Below are 15045 nucleotides of genomic sequence, written 5' to 3' on the forward strand. Positions count from 1 at the left end.
ACATCCCCGCTTCTCTCTGCCTGGATCACTGCATAGCTGCTGCTTGATGTCCGTCAGGTTAAATCTAAACGTCACCCTGTCAGGGTCCCCCCTCTGGTACCACACACAATAAACCACCCCCCCACATGTGGCACGTGCTCTCACATCACTGTTTATTTCCGTTAGAACGGAATTGACCATTTTCTCTCCCCCTTCCATTTAACCTTAAGTGCCACATGGCACATCTAGTTTTATTCACTGTTGCCTGTCCCATGTAAGTGGCAAAGGGCCAAGCACCAGACGAACTCCTTTTTTTTTTTCTTTTTTAAGATTTTATTTATTTATTTGAGAAAGAGCATGAGCAGCGGGAAGGGCAGAGGGAGAAGCAGACTCCCTGCTAAGCAGAGAGCCTGATGTGGGGCTCCATCCCAGGACTCCAGCATTATAACCTGAGCCAAAGGCAGACGCTTAACTTACTGAGCCACCCAGGCGCCCCATCCGGACCAATTCTTTTTTTTTTTTTTTTTTTTTTTTGAGATTTTATTTATTTATCTGACAGAGACAGCGAGAGAGGGAACACAAGCAGGGGGAGCTGGAGAGGGAGAAGCAGGCTCCTCGCTGAGCAGGGAACCTGATGTGGGGCTTGATCCCAGGACGCTGGGATCATGACCTGAGCGGAAGGCAGATGGAGGCTTACCCACCGAGCCACCCAGGCGCTCCCATCCAGACCAATTCTTAATAAACTTAACCAAATGAAGGAACTAGTTCTGGACTCTGCATTCACACACGAGCATCACACCTGAAATACTAGGCCTCTTTTGGATGGGTGCTGCTGGACTGTGCCCTCTGTGACAAGGGGGCAGCCGTTTGCTGGCACACGGCAGGAGCAGGCCATGGAATTTCAAGTCAAGTGTGAACTGAGTGTGTGTGTAGGTGTGTAAGGGGTTGAGCATGCCCCTAAGCCCACGAGTTCATCAGCAGACGAATGTGATTATCAGTCTGTGAGGGCGTGTGTGCACCTGGTGAGGGCAAGGCTATGACAAGCGGTCCTCCTGGGGAAGAGTCCTGGTTCAGATCCCAGCAGGCCTATTCATCATGTGGCCTTAGACAAGAGTCCTGCTGAGCCGCGGTTTTGTTGTCTATACCGCACTCCCTGTCAGAGGTTCTCCGAGGATCGAGTGAGAATCTGACACAGGTCCTTGGCACACAGTAGGTGCTGGCTTAGCTTCAACCCTCCCTCCAGGCTTCCTCGTGAATTGATCAAATGTTGTCCAGCTTGCTGCTACGCTCTGGGGAACAGAAGGTAAGTGGGTCACGGGCTTATGGCCCCCCGCGGCCCCGGATGGGCACACAGCGTCCGTCAGCCACGGAGAAACTTCTGGCAGGGTGGTGGCTGTGTCTGGGGAAGATTAAAACGTTAGATTCCCCGCGATCCCACTTGCTTGCTGCACGCAAGCAGGGAAGGTGTGTCTGAGCTCACGTCTGCGTGTGTCGTCGGGGTGCCCCTCCAGCGACTCCGCACTCGTCTGCGTGGACACACCCGCCCCCCCACTCTGCGAGGGACAGATCTTCCTCTCCGAGGACCGCTGCGGGGAGGGGCCAGCTCCGCGGGGCGGGGTCCAGGTGGCTGACGCGCGGGGCCACGCCCCCACCTTGGGACAGACCCGGAAGCGGTGGCGGCGCCCCTAGGGGAAGATGGCGCCCTTGGGGCTGAAGGCGGTGGTGGGGGAAAGTGAGTGCGTCTCCTAGGGGGGCGGGGGCCAGGGGTGCACGAACCCTGGACCCCGGCGGCGGGGCTTTGGCGGCTGGGCTGGGCGTCGAGCACCTGATCCTCGAGGGGGCGGGCGGGGACATGGTCCTGCTGGACGTCCCGGCTCTCCCGTGCCGGAGCGAAACAAAGTTGGGAGACTGGATTCCGGGGACCCAAGGGGATCGGGCTAGGGGTGGCGTAGGCAGGCGCCAGGGCTTGCCCTCCTGGACCCCCTAGGGTGCCGGCGGAGAGAGGGCACAGCTGGACGCCCAGACTGCCGGATCTCCGAGCCTGGCAGAGTCGGGGGTGGGGGCTGGACTCTTGGACTGGGGCCGGGGCTGGGTGCGCTGGTCAACTATCCCAGGTGGTGTGAGAGTTCGGGGGATGTGGTCAGGCCAGTGTCCAGGCCCAGGGGTGGGGGACACCTTCCTTCTTGCCGGGTCCCCACGAACCTCACGCAGCGTGAGGACTCGGGCGTCTAGGCCGCGTGGGTCGGGGCCCTCGGGAGAGGGGTGGAGGTCGCCCCCTCCCCCATCTCGGGTAGTTCCGGTCTCAGCACCTCCTTCCTCCTCCTTCCGCCCTGGAGGTTCTGATAAGAGTGGACATGACACTCTGGGAGGGCGGGGCCGCCCTGTCCCTTCTGCCTCCTCCCTCCACAAGGCAGGGCAGACTATGGCTCAAACCCCTACCACCCCAACCCAAAATGGGGAGAGGCCAGGCCCGCCTCAGAGCAGGGAGTCAAGGGTCCTGCAAGGAAACTGATGGAGGTCGAGTGGTGGGGTCTGGCTTCAACGTCCCCACCAGGAGAACTCGAGGTTGCAGATGGCGAGGCTGAGAGCCGGGCTCTGGAGGGAGGTAGACCTGTATGTGAGCTCTAGCTTTTCAGTTATTCGTTCATCTAAAGCATATTTAATGAGTGGCTACTTAAGCCCCAGGCACTTAGCCATTTAGGGCTCAGGGTGCTTAGGCTAGTCACTTGTCTTCTCTGAACCTGTTTCCCTGTCTGTAAATTGGGGGTGAGTGACCTCACAAGACTGATGAGAGAAGTAAACAGGAGTGAAGATGGAGGCCCAGAAGTCTTGGGGGCATGTTGGGGCCACAGAATCCAATATCCTGAGCCCACTCTACCTTCCCTGCAGAAATTCTGAGCGGAGTCATTCGGAGTGTCAAAAAGGATGGGGAGTGGAAGGTATGGAGTTGGCAGAATACCTTGTCCAGACCCATGTGGGGTGCCCTGAATGTGGGACCCATAAGAACTCCCTGAGGAGGCTGCTGGTCCATGCGGTGGGGTTGGGTGGGGGGGTCTGGGTCAGGGTGGGGTCGGGTGGGGGTCCTGGGTCCTCCCATCCAGCCAGCTCTTGAAGCTGTCAGTTCTGCCTGCCACCCCAGCCCCACCTCAGGGGTAGCTGTAGCCTGTCCTGCCCACTCATCTGTCCATCAGTACATCTGTCTCCACCCATCCGGACAGGTACTCATCATGGACCATCCCAGCATGCGCATCTTGTCCTCCTGCTGCAAGATGTCAGACATCCTGGCTGAGGGAATTACTAGTGAGTGGACACCCCCACCCCATGCTGCCCAGATGGGACCTGAGTATGGGGTCCCCTAAAATTGTCCAGAACTCCCGAATACTCAACTCCCTGTATATACAGCTCTTCTTCCTCCTGAGTGTGGGAGCCTGTGACGGGCACACCTCCGATGCAGGACTCCCCAGCTGCGACTCCTAAGGGGTTAGCCTCCCCGACTATGTAACTCCTGTGTGTGGAACACCATGTAGAACCCTCTGAGTGAACTCAGTGTGAGACCCCCCAGGATGTGTGACTTTCTATGGGGGGCCCCTAGGAGGCATGGCTGTGACCTTGAATGTGTAGAACCCTGCCCATGTAACTCTTAGCTGTGTGCCCTATGGGCGGGTACCTCCCCTTAGGCGCCTGAGGGCGTACAGCTCGCCCTGTCCTAGCATCCAACCCTCTTGCCCAAGTGTCCAACTCTCTGAGTCTGAGACTCAGACTTTCTCCATTCCTCCTAGTCGTTGAAGACATCAACAAACGGCGAGAACCCATCCCCAGTTTGGAGGCCATTTATTTGCTCAGCCCCACGGAGAAGGTGCCTGTGTGAATTATGTGTGTGTGTATGTACATGCCTCTGTGCACGTCTGTATGTGTCAGGTCAGGGGAGGGGGCACAGGCAGTGGCTGGGAGGCTGGGGCAGGGCTCTGGAGGGGCAGGGCCAGGCTTGGTTTGGACAACGGTCTGCCTCCCCCAGTCAGTGCAGGCCCTGATAGCAGACTTCCGGGGGACTCCGACCTTCACCTACAAAGCAGCACACGTCTTCTTCACCGACAGTGAGTGAAGCGAGCTGGGGGCATTGGGGGAGGGGGGGTCGGAACGTGGGGCTACTCTGGCCTGATGCCCCCTCTTGCCCACCCCAGCCTGCCCCGAGCCCCTGTTCAGTGAGCTGAGCCGCTCCCGTCTAGCCAAGGTGGTGAAGACGCTGAAAGAGATCCACCTGGCCTTCCTCCCCTACGAGGCCCAGGTACAGCCCAGGCTAGTCCAGGGTGGGGGGTGGGGGTCCGTGACCAAACGTCCTAGGTTCCCTCAGAAACAGACACTGAACCCAGTAAAGGGGACATTGGGTCAGAAAGGAAAGCAGCCAACACAGAGGGGGCACCTGAACTTCTGTCCCCCTGGGCAACTGCAGGGGGCAGCGTAGAGAGGTGTCTCTGAGGTGTCCTGCCCGAGGGGGAGGGGGCCGGGGTGTTTCTCCACCTCCTGCAGGCATCAGTTGGGAGCGGCCCAGGACCTGCCTCCTGGATGGCGAAGCACGCTCCAGAGCCCAGGGGAAGCCCTGGGGAGCGGCAGGTGCTGGAGGCCGCACGCGGGCCAGGGGTACACCCAGAGTGGTGGCCTTGGCACTTATGCCCTCCCAGGTGTTCTCCCTGGATGCCCCCCACAGCACTTACAACCTCTACTGCCCCTTCCGGGTGGGGGAGCGGGCCCGGCAGATCGAGGCACTGGCCCAGCAGATCGCCACACTGTGCGCCACACTGCAGGAGTACCCGGCCATCCGCTACCGCAAGTGGGGACCCCACCCCGATGCCACCCCCCACCCTGACCCCAGCCTGCCTGCAGCCTTGAACCTCACTTTTGACCCCAGTCCTGGTCCTCGCCCGGGCCCGACTCCCATCCCTAACCCCATCCTGACTTCCCGCGTGTGCCTGGACCTCCCCCGCCCCACGCCTGATCCCCCATGTCTGCCCACCCCACCCGCAGGGGCCCAGAGGTCACGGCGCAGCTGGCCCACGTGGTCCTGGCCAAGCTGAATGCCTTCAAGGCAGACAATCCCAGTCTGGGTGAGGTAAGGGGGCCTGCCGGGGAGGTGGGGATGAAGCCACGACCAAGGAAGGCCGGGGTCAGTATCCTCATCCCTGCCAACCCCCCAGGGCCCGGAAAAAACCCGCTCACAGCTACTCATCATGGACCGGGGGGCGGACCCTGTGTCCCCGCTGCTGCATGAGCTCACCTTCCAGGCCATGGCCTATGACCTGCTGAACATCGAACAGGACACGTACAAGTAGGCGGAGCCCAGGAACACTACCCACCCCCCCATCAGCTCCTGGGTCCCTGGTCCTCGGCCGGTTGCCCTGACCCTCCGTCTCCCGCAGGTACGAGACCACGGGGCTGAGCGAGTCCCGTGAGAAGGCGGTGTTGCTGGATGAGGACGATGACCTGTGGGTGGAGCTACGGCACATGCACATCGCAGACGTGTCCAAGTGCGTGCCCCTCCGCAGGTGGCCCCACCTGCATCCCCAGTCCCGTCTCCCCCCTCCACTGTGGGCCATGTATGCGGTCTTTGGCTCTGGGTGAGCGCGCCAATACAAGCCACGCCCCTCAGCCGGACTCCTCGGTGTGGGCTTGCCCATGGCCTGGTACAGGGACACGTGTGTCCCCTGGCGCCCCCCCCCCCCCCCGCCGTCAAACTACAGTGTTGGCGCCAGTCCCCACCCCACCCCTGCCCACTCTTCACCGCCAGGAGGGTCACGGAGCTTCTGAAGACGTTCTGTGAGAGCAAGAGGCTGACCACCGACAAGGTAGGGGCAGGCCGGCGTCAGGATGGGCAGCTGGGGAGGAGAGACCCCTGCCCGGATAGAGCGGGGGCAGGGCCCCAGTCCGGTGGCAGAGCCTGGAGTGGGATCCGGGGTGGGCAGGGCTGGGCCTCACGGCCTCCCTGTCCCCAGGCCAACATCAAAGACCTGTCCCACATCCTGAAAAAGATGCCGCAGTACCAGAAGGAGCTGAATAAGGTGAGCATGGGTGGGGAACCTGCCCCCCCCCCCACTGCCGCCAGGCTCTTGGCTTGGACTCAGTTTCTGTTACCCCCAACTCCACCTCCCACCCCGCAGTATTCCACGCACCTGCATTTAGCCGACGACTGCATGAAGCACTTCAAGGGTTCGGTGGAGAAGCTGTGCGGTGTGGAGCAGGTGGGGGAGGGCCTGGGACAGGGGTGGGGCCTCAGAGAGATGGGCCTGTAGAGGGGGCTCGGTCTGCCAGGGAGGCGCCTTGTAGAGGTGTGGCCTGTGAGAGGGGCGGGGCCTTTGGAGAGCCCGCGGGGACTGAGAGGGGTGGACCCTGGGGAGAGGGGGTCCTGGGACAGGGGTTTGGTCTATGGGGTGGGCAGGGCGGGTACCTAGAGAGGTAGGACCCGGATAAGGGGTGGGGCCTTGCAGAGGTGGGGCCTTGAGAGGGGCGGAGCCTGTTGATGGCCAGGGATGAAACCTTCAGAGACCTGATAGTAGGAAGAAGCAGGTCCCCAAAGTCCTCTCAAGGACCCTGGGGGTGGCCTAGCTCTGGAACCCCCCAACCCCTGCCCCGCAGGACTTGGCCATGGGCTCAGACGCAGAGGGTGAGAAGATCAAGGATGCCATGAAGCTGATCGTGCCCGTGCTGCTGGATACAGCGGTGCCAGCCTATGACAAGATCCGGGTCCTGTTGCTCTACATCCTTCTACGGAACGGTGGGTTGGGGGCATGGGAAGGCCTCCGGATACCCCCATTCACGGGGGTCTGCAGTGATCCAGGGAATCTCTCAGCCCCACAGTTTTCCTGACCTTGGGATGCCCCCACTCAACAGGCACACCAGCCCCCCCAGATATACCCGCCTCGAACCTGGGAACCCCCTCCATTGATCTGGGGGATCTCTCATTGACATGAGGGCTCCGTTGACATAAGGACCCCCAAATCTGTGACTCCTCCAAACTTGGCCCCCTCAACTAATTCCAGACCCCCATCTCTCCCCTCTGGGATCCCCACCCAGAATTCTAGCATCTTCCTTGCACCTGCCCCAGTGGCTCCCTTGGTCCAGAGGACCCCCCCATCACAGTCTAGGGACCTCCTCTCGCCACCCCCAACCCCCTTCACCCAGGAACCCCATGGCCACCTTCCGTCCCCCCACCCTCTCTGAGCCAGCCCCCCGCATGAGAATCCCATCCTCAGAAGCCCACCACCCATCCTCTTCCTCCAGGCGTGAGTGAGGAGAATCTGGCCAAGCTGATCCAGCATGCCAACGTGCAGGCACACAGCAGCCTCATCCGGAACCTGGAGCAGCTGGGGGGCACGGTCACCAATCCTGGGGTATGCTGGCCTGGCAAGCTGTACGGTCAGAGACTGGGCGGAAGGCAAATGTGGGCTTGGGGGGGGTGCCTGGGAGGGTCAGAGCCTGGGGCCTGGGGGGCTGGGGCATTCAAGGCATGGCCTTGGAGGACAGGGAGGTCTGTGCAGGATCAGGTCTGGGGACCAGCAGGCACCACAGCTGTCCCCAGTCATGGGTCACATGATAAGCAGGGAGTAAGGCGCAGCCAGAGCTGTGGTCCTGGTGATGGTGCACACCCCCACTGCACCATCACCAGGGTCCCGGGGGCGGACAGCAGGGTCGCCGGCACACAGTGGACCGTGGGCTCCTGGAGGACTCAGAGGACCCTCCCCAAAACAACCCCCCGGCAAACACACCCGCACAGCAGCTTCCTGTGCTCAGCTGTCTGCTTAGCTGCTCCTGTCTCTCTCTGGCCCTGTGTGTCCCCCCTCCCCTGACCCTGCCTCCACTACTGGGGTGGCTCTCCTGTCCCCTCACCTGTCCCTAATCGCTCTCCCGGCCCCCCGTCTGTCGCCCTGTCTCCCACCTCCTGATTCCACTGTTTCTTCGTGCCCTTCCGCCTCTGTCCCCACCTGTCTGTCGTCCTCGTCTTTGTCTTTGCCACAGGTCTTGGTCTCACTGGGTCTGTATCTCTCTCTCCTTCTCGTGCCCTGTCCCTGTCCCTCTCTCTTTCCCTCTTGCTCCTTCTCCCCGGCCCTCCCTCCTTCTTTCTCCTTCCCTCTCTCTCTGCTCCTCTGTTCCGTTTCTCCATCTTTTTCTGCAACCCTTCCCCCAAGCCAGATGAGCCCCCAGCCCCACCTGTGACCCGCCTCCTTCTCCCCCATCCCCCCCCCCCCGCCTGTAGGGCTGTGGGACCTCAAGCCGGCCAGAGCGGAGGGAGCGCTTAGAGCCCACCTATCAGCTGTCCCGCTGGACCCCCGTCATCAAGGACGTCATGGAGGTACCGCTGGTGGGGCCTGAGCTCCCCCTGCATACCCCCACACCCCACACCAAGTCCTGCCCTGATCTAGGCGGTGGCTCAGCCCTCTTCATGTCACGGTGCTAAGCCTCGGGGCTTAAGGGAAAATCCCTCATTATGGGCATCCCCCTGGCATCCGACCCATTCTGCCAGCGGGGTGCCCCAAGCCGACACCCAAGGAATTGGGACGGCAGGGGGGCCCCTCGAGGGGGAGCCTCATTTCCTGTCCAACCACTGGCCCCTTCCTTAGTCCTCCTCTGTTCTCTTCCCCTGCTGCCCGCCTCCCAAGAAATCCCCTTGCTCCCCCTTCACCCTCCCCACCACCAGCCCCTGCCCATCCCAGGAGCCCAGAGCAGCGACAGCTTAAAGGACCAGGCCAGGGGCCCAGCCTCCTGGCTTCCTGCCTGCTTTTCCTCTGGCACCTGGCGCCTCTGCCCGCTTGGGGGCCCAGCAACCTTGCCCGCCCCCCCACCCCAAGGACCCTGGATGCCCCGTCACCTGGGGCTGCTCTCCTAAGCCTCCTTCTCCGGCTCCCAGGATGCCGTGGAGGACCGGCTGGACCAAAAGCTGTGGCCCTTTGTGTCCGCCCCCACCCCCACATCCAGCTCCCAGGCTGCTGTCAGGTGAGGGCCCTTGGGGACGCCCCCTGCCCACACCCAGGCCCATGTGATGTGAGGGGTGTGGCGGGGCAGGGGGCGGGGGGGACTCCTGCCCAGACTGACCTCTGCCTGCCTCCCCCTGCACAGTGCCCGCTTTGGCCACTGGCACAAGAACAAGGCCGGTGTGGAGACGCGGGCAGGGCCCCGGCTCATCGTCTACGTCCTGGGCGGCGTGGCAATGTCAGAGATGAGGGCCGCCTATGAGGTGACCAGGGTCACCGATGGCAAGTGGGAGGTGCTCATTGGTGAGAAGCCAGGACTGGGGTCCCTGGGTGCTGGGGCTGGACTCGTAGGTGCTTTAGAGGGTCAGGCTGACAGGGGACTCCCTGTTGGATCCCCCAAACCTGGAGCCTGTGCAGGGGCTGGGGCTTGGGTTCCCAGGGAAGGGGTCACCTGGGGGCTGGACCCCTATGTTTCTAAGGAGTCTAGACTCCTGAGTCCTGAGAGTCAGGGCCTGCTTTCCCAAGGACCTTTGCTGGAGGTCCCGAGGCAGCGGCCCCACCTCCCCAACCCTCCCCTGCTGCCCAGGTTCCTCACACATCCTCACCCCGACCCGCTTCCTGGATGACCTCAAGACGCTGGACCAGAAGCTGGAGGACATTGCCTTACCCTGACCTGCCCCCCTCCCTTCCCAGAGAAATAAACTCCTTTCTCTCTGCCTACCAGCACCCAGCTCGCCTTCTTTCTGACGGAGCTGACCTGGGCCAGCCTCCCATGGGCCCTCCTCCCTGACCTGTCCCTCAGGACCCACTCTTGTCCTGCCAGAGGGCATCTTAAGCTGAGGTGAAGGTTAACAGTTGGGCTTGGTTTGAACATTGGCTCCGACACCGACTAGCTGGAAGGCCTTGGCTGGCTTCCTGGGTTCTCCATGCATCCTAACCATGGGGCCGCTTTGCAGAGGAGATAGATGTCATGCCAGAAAGCTGATGGCATGAGGGCCCTCTGCGGGCCCTAGAGTCATCTTGGCCGCTGTGATGGGCCTGTTAGTATTAGCAAGCAGAACGGACCCGGTATCCTGCCCCATCCCCACTCCAGGAACTGTCTTGATGGGCCCTGGAGCCATACGCGGGGATCAGAGTCTGCCTTTGTGTGAAGACAGACACACAGCACACCATGCCCAGTTCCCACCCACCCCCGAGCGTTCAAAGTCTCCCAGCCCATCCTCGGCCCCACCCCCAGGGTGTTCACAGGGGCTCATAACTGCAGGATATGGCAGAGGGTATATGAGTGTGCTGGGCCTGCCCTAACAAAGTACCCCAGCCTGGGTGATTTAAACAACAGAGATGTGTTCTCCCACAGCCCTGGGGACTGGAAGTCCAAGCTCAAGGTGTCCTCAGGGTTGGCTCTCCTGAGGCCTCTCACCGGCAAGTGGAGGCCGAGATGTGGTCTTCCATGTCCTTACGTGGCTGTCCCTCTGCCTGCCTGTGTCCTAATCCCCCCTTCTAGAAGGACACCAGCCATGTTGGATTAAGGCCCACCCTAATGACCTCGTTTTAACTTAATTATCTTGTAAAAAGACTCTCTCCAAACACAGTCACATTCTGAGGCACTGGGGGTTGGGACTTCCACATGAATTTTTTTTTTGGGGGGGGAGTACAATTCAGCCCGTAACACCCAGTTAAAAGGAGATCTGAATCTCACAGCGTGAATAAGATATGACCATTCTCTCTCTGTGGGGCACAGATACTGAGCCAGGCGGACAGCAGCAGACGGGCCTGTGGGAGCCCAGAGGATACCCTAATCTAGCCAGACTGGTGGCAGTCAAGGAAGTCTTCCTGGAGGAGGGGAAGTCTGAGTTGAGAATGAAGAGAGTCAGGGAAGGGTGGGGAAGGCACAGGGGAGGCAAAGGCAAGAGAGTGAGATGGAGCAAAAAGGATATTGAGGGGCAATAAGACCTGAGAGCCGCAAAGCGCCTGGAAGGCCTAGGTGAGGATTTGGTCCCTGCTGGCACAATGGAAAACTCTGGGTGGGTAAACCGGGGATAGCGCCCCCCCCGGCCCCCCCGCGTGGAGAGCTACTTATTCCCATTAAGTCACCTCAGGGGATGTGGCCCATCCAAGGCTGGGACCAGGAGGGCAAGGGCGGAGACAGGACACGCAGGACCCTTCCTCCCCGGCCGTGGAAGACGTGGCCCTGATTGAAGTCACCGCTCCTTTCGAGAATTCAGGGAAATCTAAGGACACTTTTCCCAGGAAAATTGCACATGCAGTTGCAGGCGGGGCCCTGGTGAAGCGCTAAACACTCTGACTCAGCAAGTCTACTTCTAGGATTTACTAGAAACTCCTACCAGGGCAGAAAGCTGGAATATGCAAGGTCGTCGCAGGGGCGGAGTGGGTGCGGGGAGGGGCCCCGGGCCCCGACCCCTGAGACGCCCGCCCTGGATGCGCGGCTCCCCGTCCGGCCTCGGCAGGGAAGCCTTTTAACTGGCCAGAGACGGAGCGGGAAGGAGATGGTTTCAAAGTTTAACATTTAAACTCGCCTCCCCAGGAAGCCGCGGTCTCCGCCCCCCACCCCGCCACCTCCCGGGCGCGCTTAGGTAGGTAAACGCTGTGAGCACCAGGGGGCGCTGTGGCCCAATTTTCCGGGTTCTTGGCTCTTTCACGTCCGTACTGGGAGCTGGGGTGACCCTAACTGGAAATTCTAAGTAGGTCAGTGGTTGCTCCGTGCTTCTCCGCGGCAACATTGCTTCCACCGCCTCGGACTCTGCTCTTTATTTATGCCGAGGTGCTGTTGTAGCCTCTCCGACTTAAGGACGTTTTGATTCAACCAAAATTCACGGACCCCTATGGGCCACAGCAGGAGACAGCGTCAGGGCCTGAGCACGTCACAGGCATCATGCCAAGCCCTCCGCATGCATTACTGAGACTTGTCAAAACCCTCCTATGAGAATGAAATCCAACCTCCTTTGTTTTACAAAGTCCCTCCGCAAGTCCATTCGCCACTGGCTCCCTCAGCCACAGCTGCTGTGTCTCAAACACACGACTCCCGTTCCAGCCACAGGACCTTTGCACCTGCTGTTCTCGTTGCCTACAATGCTTTGCCCCCAGTTCTTCGTATCCTCCCTCCTTCCTGTTTTAGCTCAAAGGTCACCGTGCTTTATTTCCTCAGGACATTTATCCCGACTTGGTGTGTTTTCTTAGGGGTTCTCTTCCTGTCCTAGGGAATGGCCCCCATTCTGGATTTGGCTGGCTGCTTCTTTGTGACCCTATATAACTTGTTCTTAGCATCTGTCCCCACCATCCCCACCGTGCTGTTTCCTCAGGTCAACAGGTGGTTAGCATTACCTGGACCAGGTTCCACTGTAGGTCAGAATACTCTCTCATTGGTGGGGCTGGGTACTTCCTGTTGCATCTCTTCAGGAGCTCCATAATGTCAGGGTGCTACAATTCATCTGTGGGTTGGTGGGAGTGGGGCAGCTGTCCCCTGGTCCCCACCAATTCTCCACTTAAAGGTGTTAGCAGCCATCACGCCTCAATGACTGGACCCATCCTCTCCTGAAGATTATTTTCAACCTTATTAATCCTTCCCCTGGAATTAGCTGGGATCCTTCTCTCTCTCTCTTTTTTTTTTTTTATTTATTTGTCAGAGAGAGAGAGAGAGAGAGCACAAGCAGGGGAAGGAGCAGAGGGAGAAGCAGGCTCCCTGCTGAGCAAGGAGCCCGACCCAGGACTCCATCCCAGGACCCCAGGATCATGACCTGAGTAGAAGGCAGACACTTAACTGACTGAGCCACCCAGGCATCCCTAGCTGGGATCCTTTTCAAATGACCTGTCCCTCGGCAACTAGTTGGACTGTATAGAAACTAACAACCTGATACGTTTTCTTGGGTATTATCTGCAGGATCCCCAGGAGGCAGCAGGATATATGAGTTTATCAGGGGGGGTCTGGAGTCGAGACAGACCTCAGGGTGACTGGTGGTCACATTGTAAGCATATAGGAAGCATCCAGGAAACTCTGGCTGCCATAATGATAATCATCATAATATATTATGGATATAATAATAATAACATTATTATTATTTGACACTCTAATGGGGTCCGGCACTGGGCGGGCTAAGAAGGAGGGCCTCATAAAGTGAGCAAAAAGATTTCTCAGGCTCACATCAATGCTTTGGAGCGTCTGAGGGCACGGCCCCCAGGAGAAGTGAGGATGGATGGTCTCAGGATCAGGAATGTGGGCGTTCTCCACCCGTGCTGTGCAGGGAACCTCTTCTAGAATAATATCTGATCCAAGTCACATGGGAAGAAAGGTTTGTGGTCTGGAACTTGCCCCGCTGAAATAAATGTGAGGCTCCAGGGCACGCCGGAGACTGCCAGTTGGGTGGGAGGGGTGAAAGCGGGGACCCTGGCAGAGAAAGGGGCAGAAGAAGGAGTGCCCGAAGTCTTCAACTTGGGAGGCAGGGGCTTCGTGGCCCCAGGGCAGGGACAGGAAGTGAGTGTGACTCAGCGAGCCAAGGAAAGCTCCAGGAAGGAGGCTGTCAGCTCCAGGGGAACCCAGACAGCGAGGAGGCAAGGCAAGCTTCCTTTTTTTTGTTTTTCTAAAGTTACTCAAAATCTTCAAACACCAGTTAACCAACCGCTGCCAAGAATATTGTGAAAAGGCCCCTGGAGTGAAGAAATTGCCCAGCGAGTGGGAAGGCTCTGCTCCAGGGGGGCCAGAGATGGAGTCTCCAGGGCTGGGGCACTGGGATGGGGGGCGGGGGGGACATGACAGGACAGGAGGAGGAGCCCCGCCCTTGATGACCACAGTTTTTTGTGAGACCACTCCGAGTCTCGGTCCCTGTCGGTGGCCGGGAAAATTCTGGGAAAATGCTGGTGAGGAAAGGTGACATCTTTGCAGCATTTGCCCTGTGTGGTGTCACGGTCTCCATGGTCTCTGCAGATGCACGTGAATGACTCAGAAGGAGAAAGACAAACATTGCATGATTTCCCTTATATGGGAAATCGATGTCCCCCCCTTTATTGAAATATAATTGATATGTAACATTGTGTCAGGTTAAGGTGTACAATGTAGTGATTTGACCTATGAATATATTGCAAAATGATTTCTACCGTAAGGTTAGTTAACACATCCATCCCCTCATAGAGTGACCGTGTGTGTATGTGTGTGTGTGTGTGTGTGTGGTGAGAACCTTTACAATCTATTCAATTAGCAACTTTCAGATACACAATGCAGTCATGTTAACTGTAATCACCCCGGTGTACATTAGATTCCCCAGAACTTATTCATCGTCTAGCTGGAAGTTTGGACCTTCGGACAACCTTCCCGTATTTCTCCACTCCGCCCCCTGGCAACCACTGGTCTGTTTCCTGTTTCTATGAGGTTTTTGGGTGGTTTTGTTTTTTTTAAGATTTTATTTATTTATATTGGAGAGAGAGAGCAGGGGGGAGGGGCAGAGCGAGAGGGAAAAGGAGTCTCAAGCAGACTCTGAGCTGAGCATGGAGCCCAATGCTGAATTCGAACCCAGGACCCTGAGATCATGACCCAAGCCAAAACTAACAGTTAGATGCTGAATCGACTGTGATACCCAGGAGCACCGTTTTTTTTTTAATTAGTTAATTGATTAATTAATTAATTAATTAAAGTAATCTCTACACCCAATGTGGGGCTTGAACCTACGACCCCAAGATGAAGAGTCACATGCTCTTCCAACCGAGCTGGCCAGGCACCCTGAGTTTGTTCCTTTGTTTGTTTGTTTAAGATTGATACAAGGAATCTAAAAAAAGCCAGGGTGGCACCTGGGTGGCTTAGTCAGTTAAGCTTCTGCCTTCGGCTCAGGTCATGATCCCGGGGTCCTGAGATCAAGTCCTGCTTTGCGGGGAGCCTGCTTCTCCCTCTGCCTCTCCCCCTGTTCGTGCTCAATCTCTCAAATAAATAAATAAAAATCTTAAAAAAATTTAAAAAATCAAAAAGCCAGGCTGGGTGGAAGGAGATTCCACGAAACTCTTTCCCACCCACCTTTACTTTGCCCTCCATGCATCCTCACCTTGGTCCATGTACTGCTCACCCCAGAGTTTGGGGGAGAAAATGCCTTAGTTAAAAGGGAAG

The 15045-nt window shown here is 58.4% G+C and overlaps 1 protein-coding gene across 1 annotated transcript; it reads left to right on the top strand.

Moving 5' to 3' along the window:
* The first annotated feature begins 1382 nt into the window (after window positions 1-1382).
* On the top strand, window positions 1383-9665 carry STXBP2 (syntaxin binding protein 2). Its single transcript, XM_045863122.3, has 19 exons — window positions 1383-1711; window positions 2869-2918; window positions 3198-3279; window positions 3759-3835; window positions 3995-4073; window positions 4161-4264; window positions 4659-4807; window positions 5002-5086; window positions 5172-5302; window positions 5394-5501; window positions 5762-5819; window positions 5967-6032; window positions 6132-6212; window positions 6607-6745; window positions 7252-7361; window positions 8225-8320; window positions 8876-8961; window positions 9085-9242; window positions 9526-9665. The coding sequence occupies exons 1-19, from the start codon at window positions 1675-1677 to the stop codon at window positions 9609-9611; spliced, it is 1782 nt and encodes a 593-aa protein (XP_045719078.1). The 5' UTR covers window positions 1383-1674; the 3' UTR covers window positions 9612-9665.
* Window positions 9666-15045: the final 5380 nt, after the last annotated feature.

The sequence above is a fragment of the Mirounga angustirostris genome, unplaced genomic scaffold (genome assembly GCF_029215605.1).
Source record: "Mirounga angustirostris isolate CCGP_5_RB_7025 unplaced genomic scaffold, mMirAng1.0.hap1 SCAF_1, whole genome shotgun sequence".
NCBI lineage: Eukaryota > Metazoa > Chordata > Mammalia > Carnivora > Phocidae > Mirounga > Mirounga angustirostris.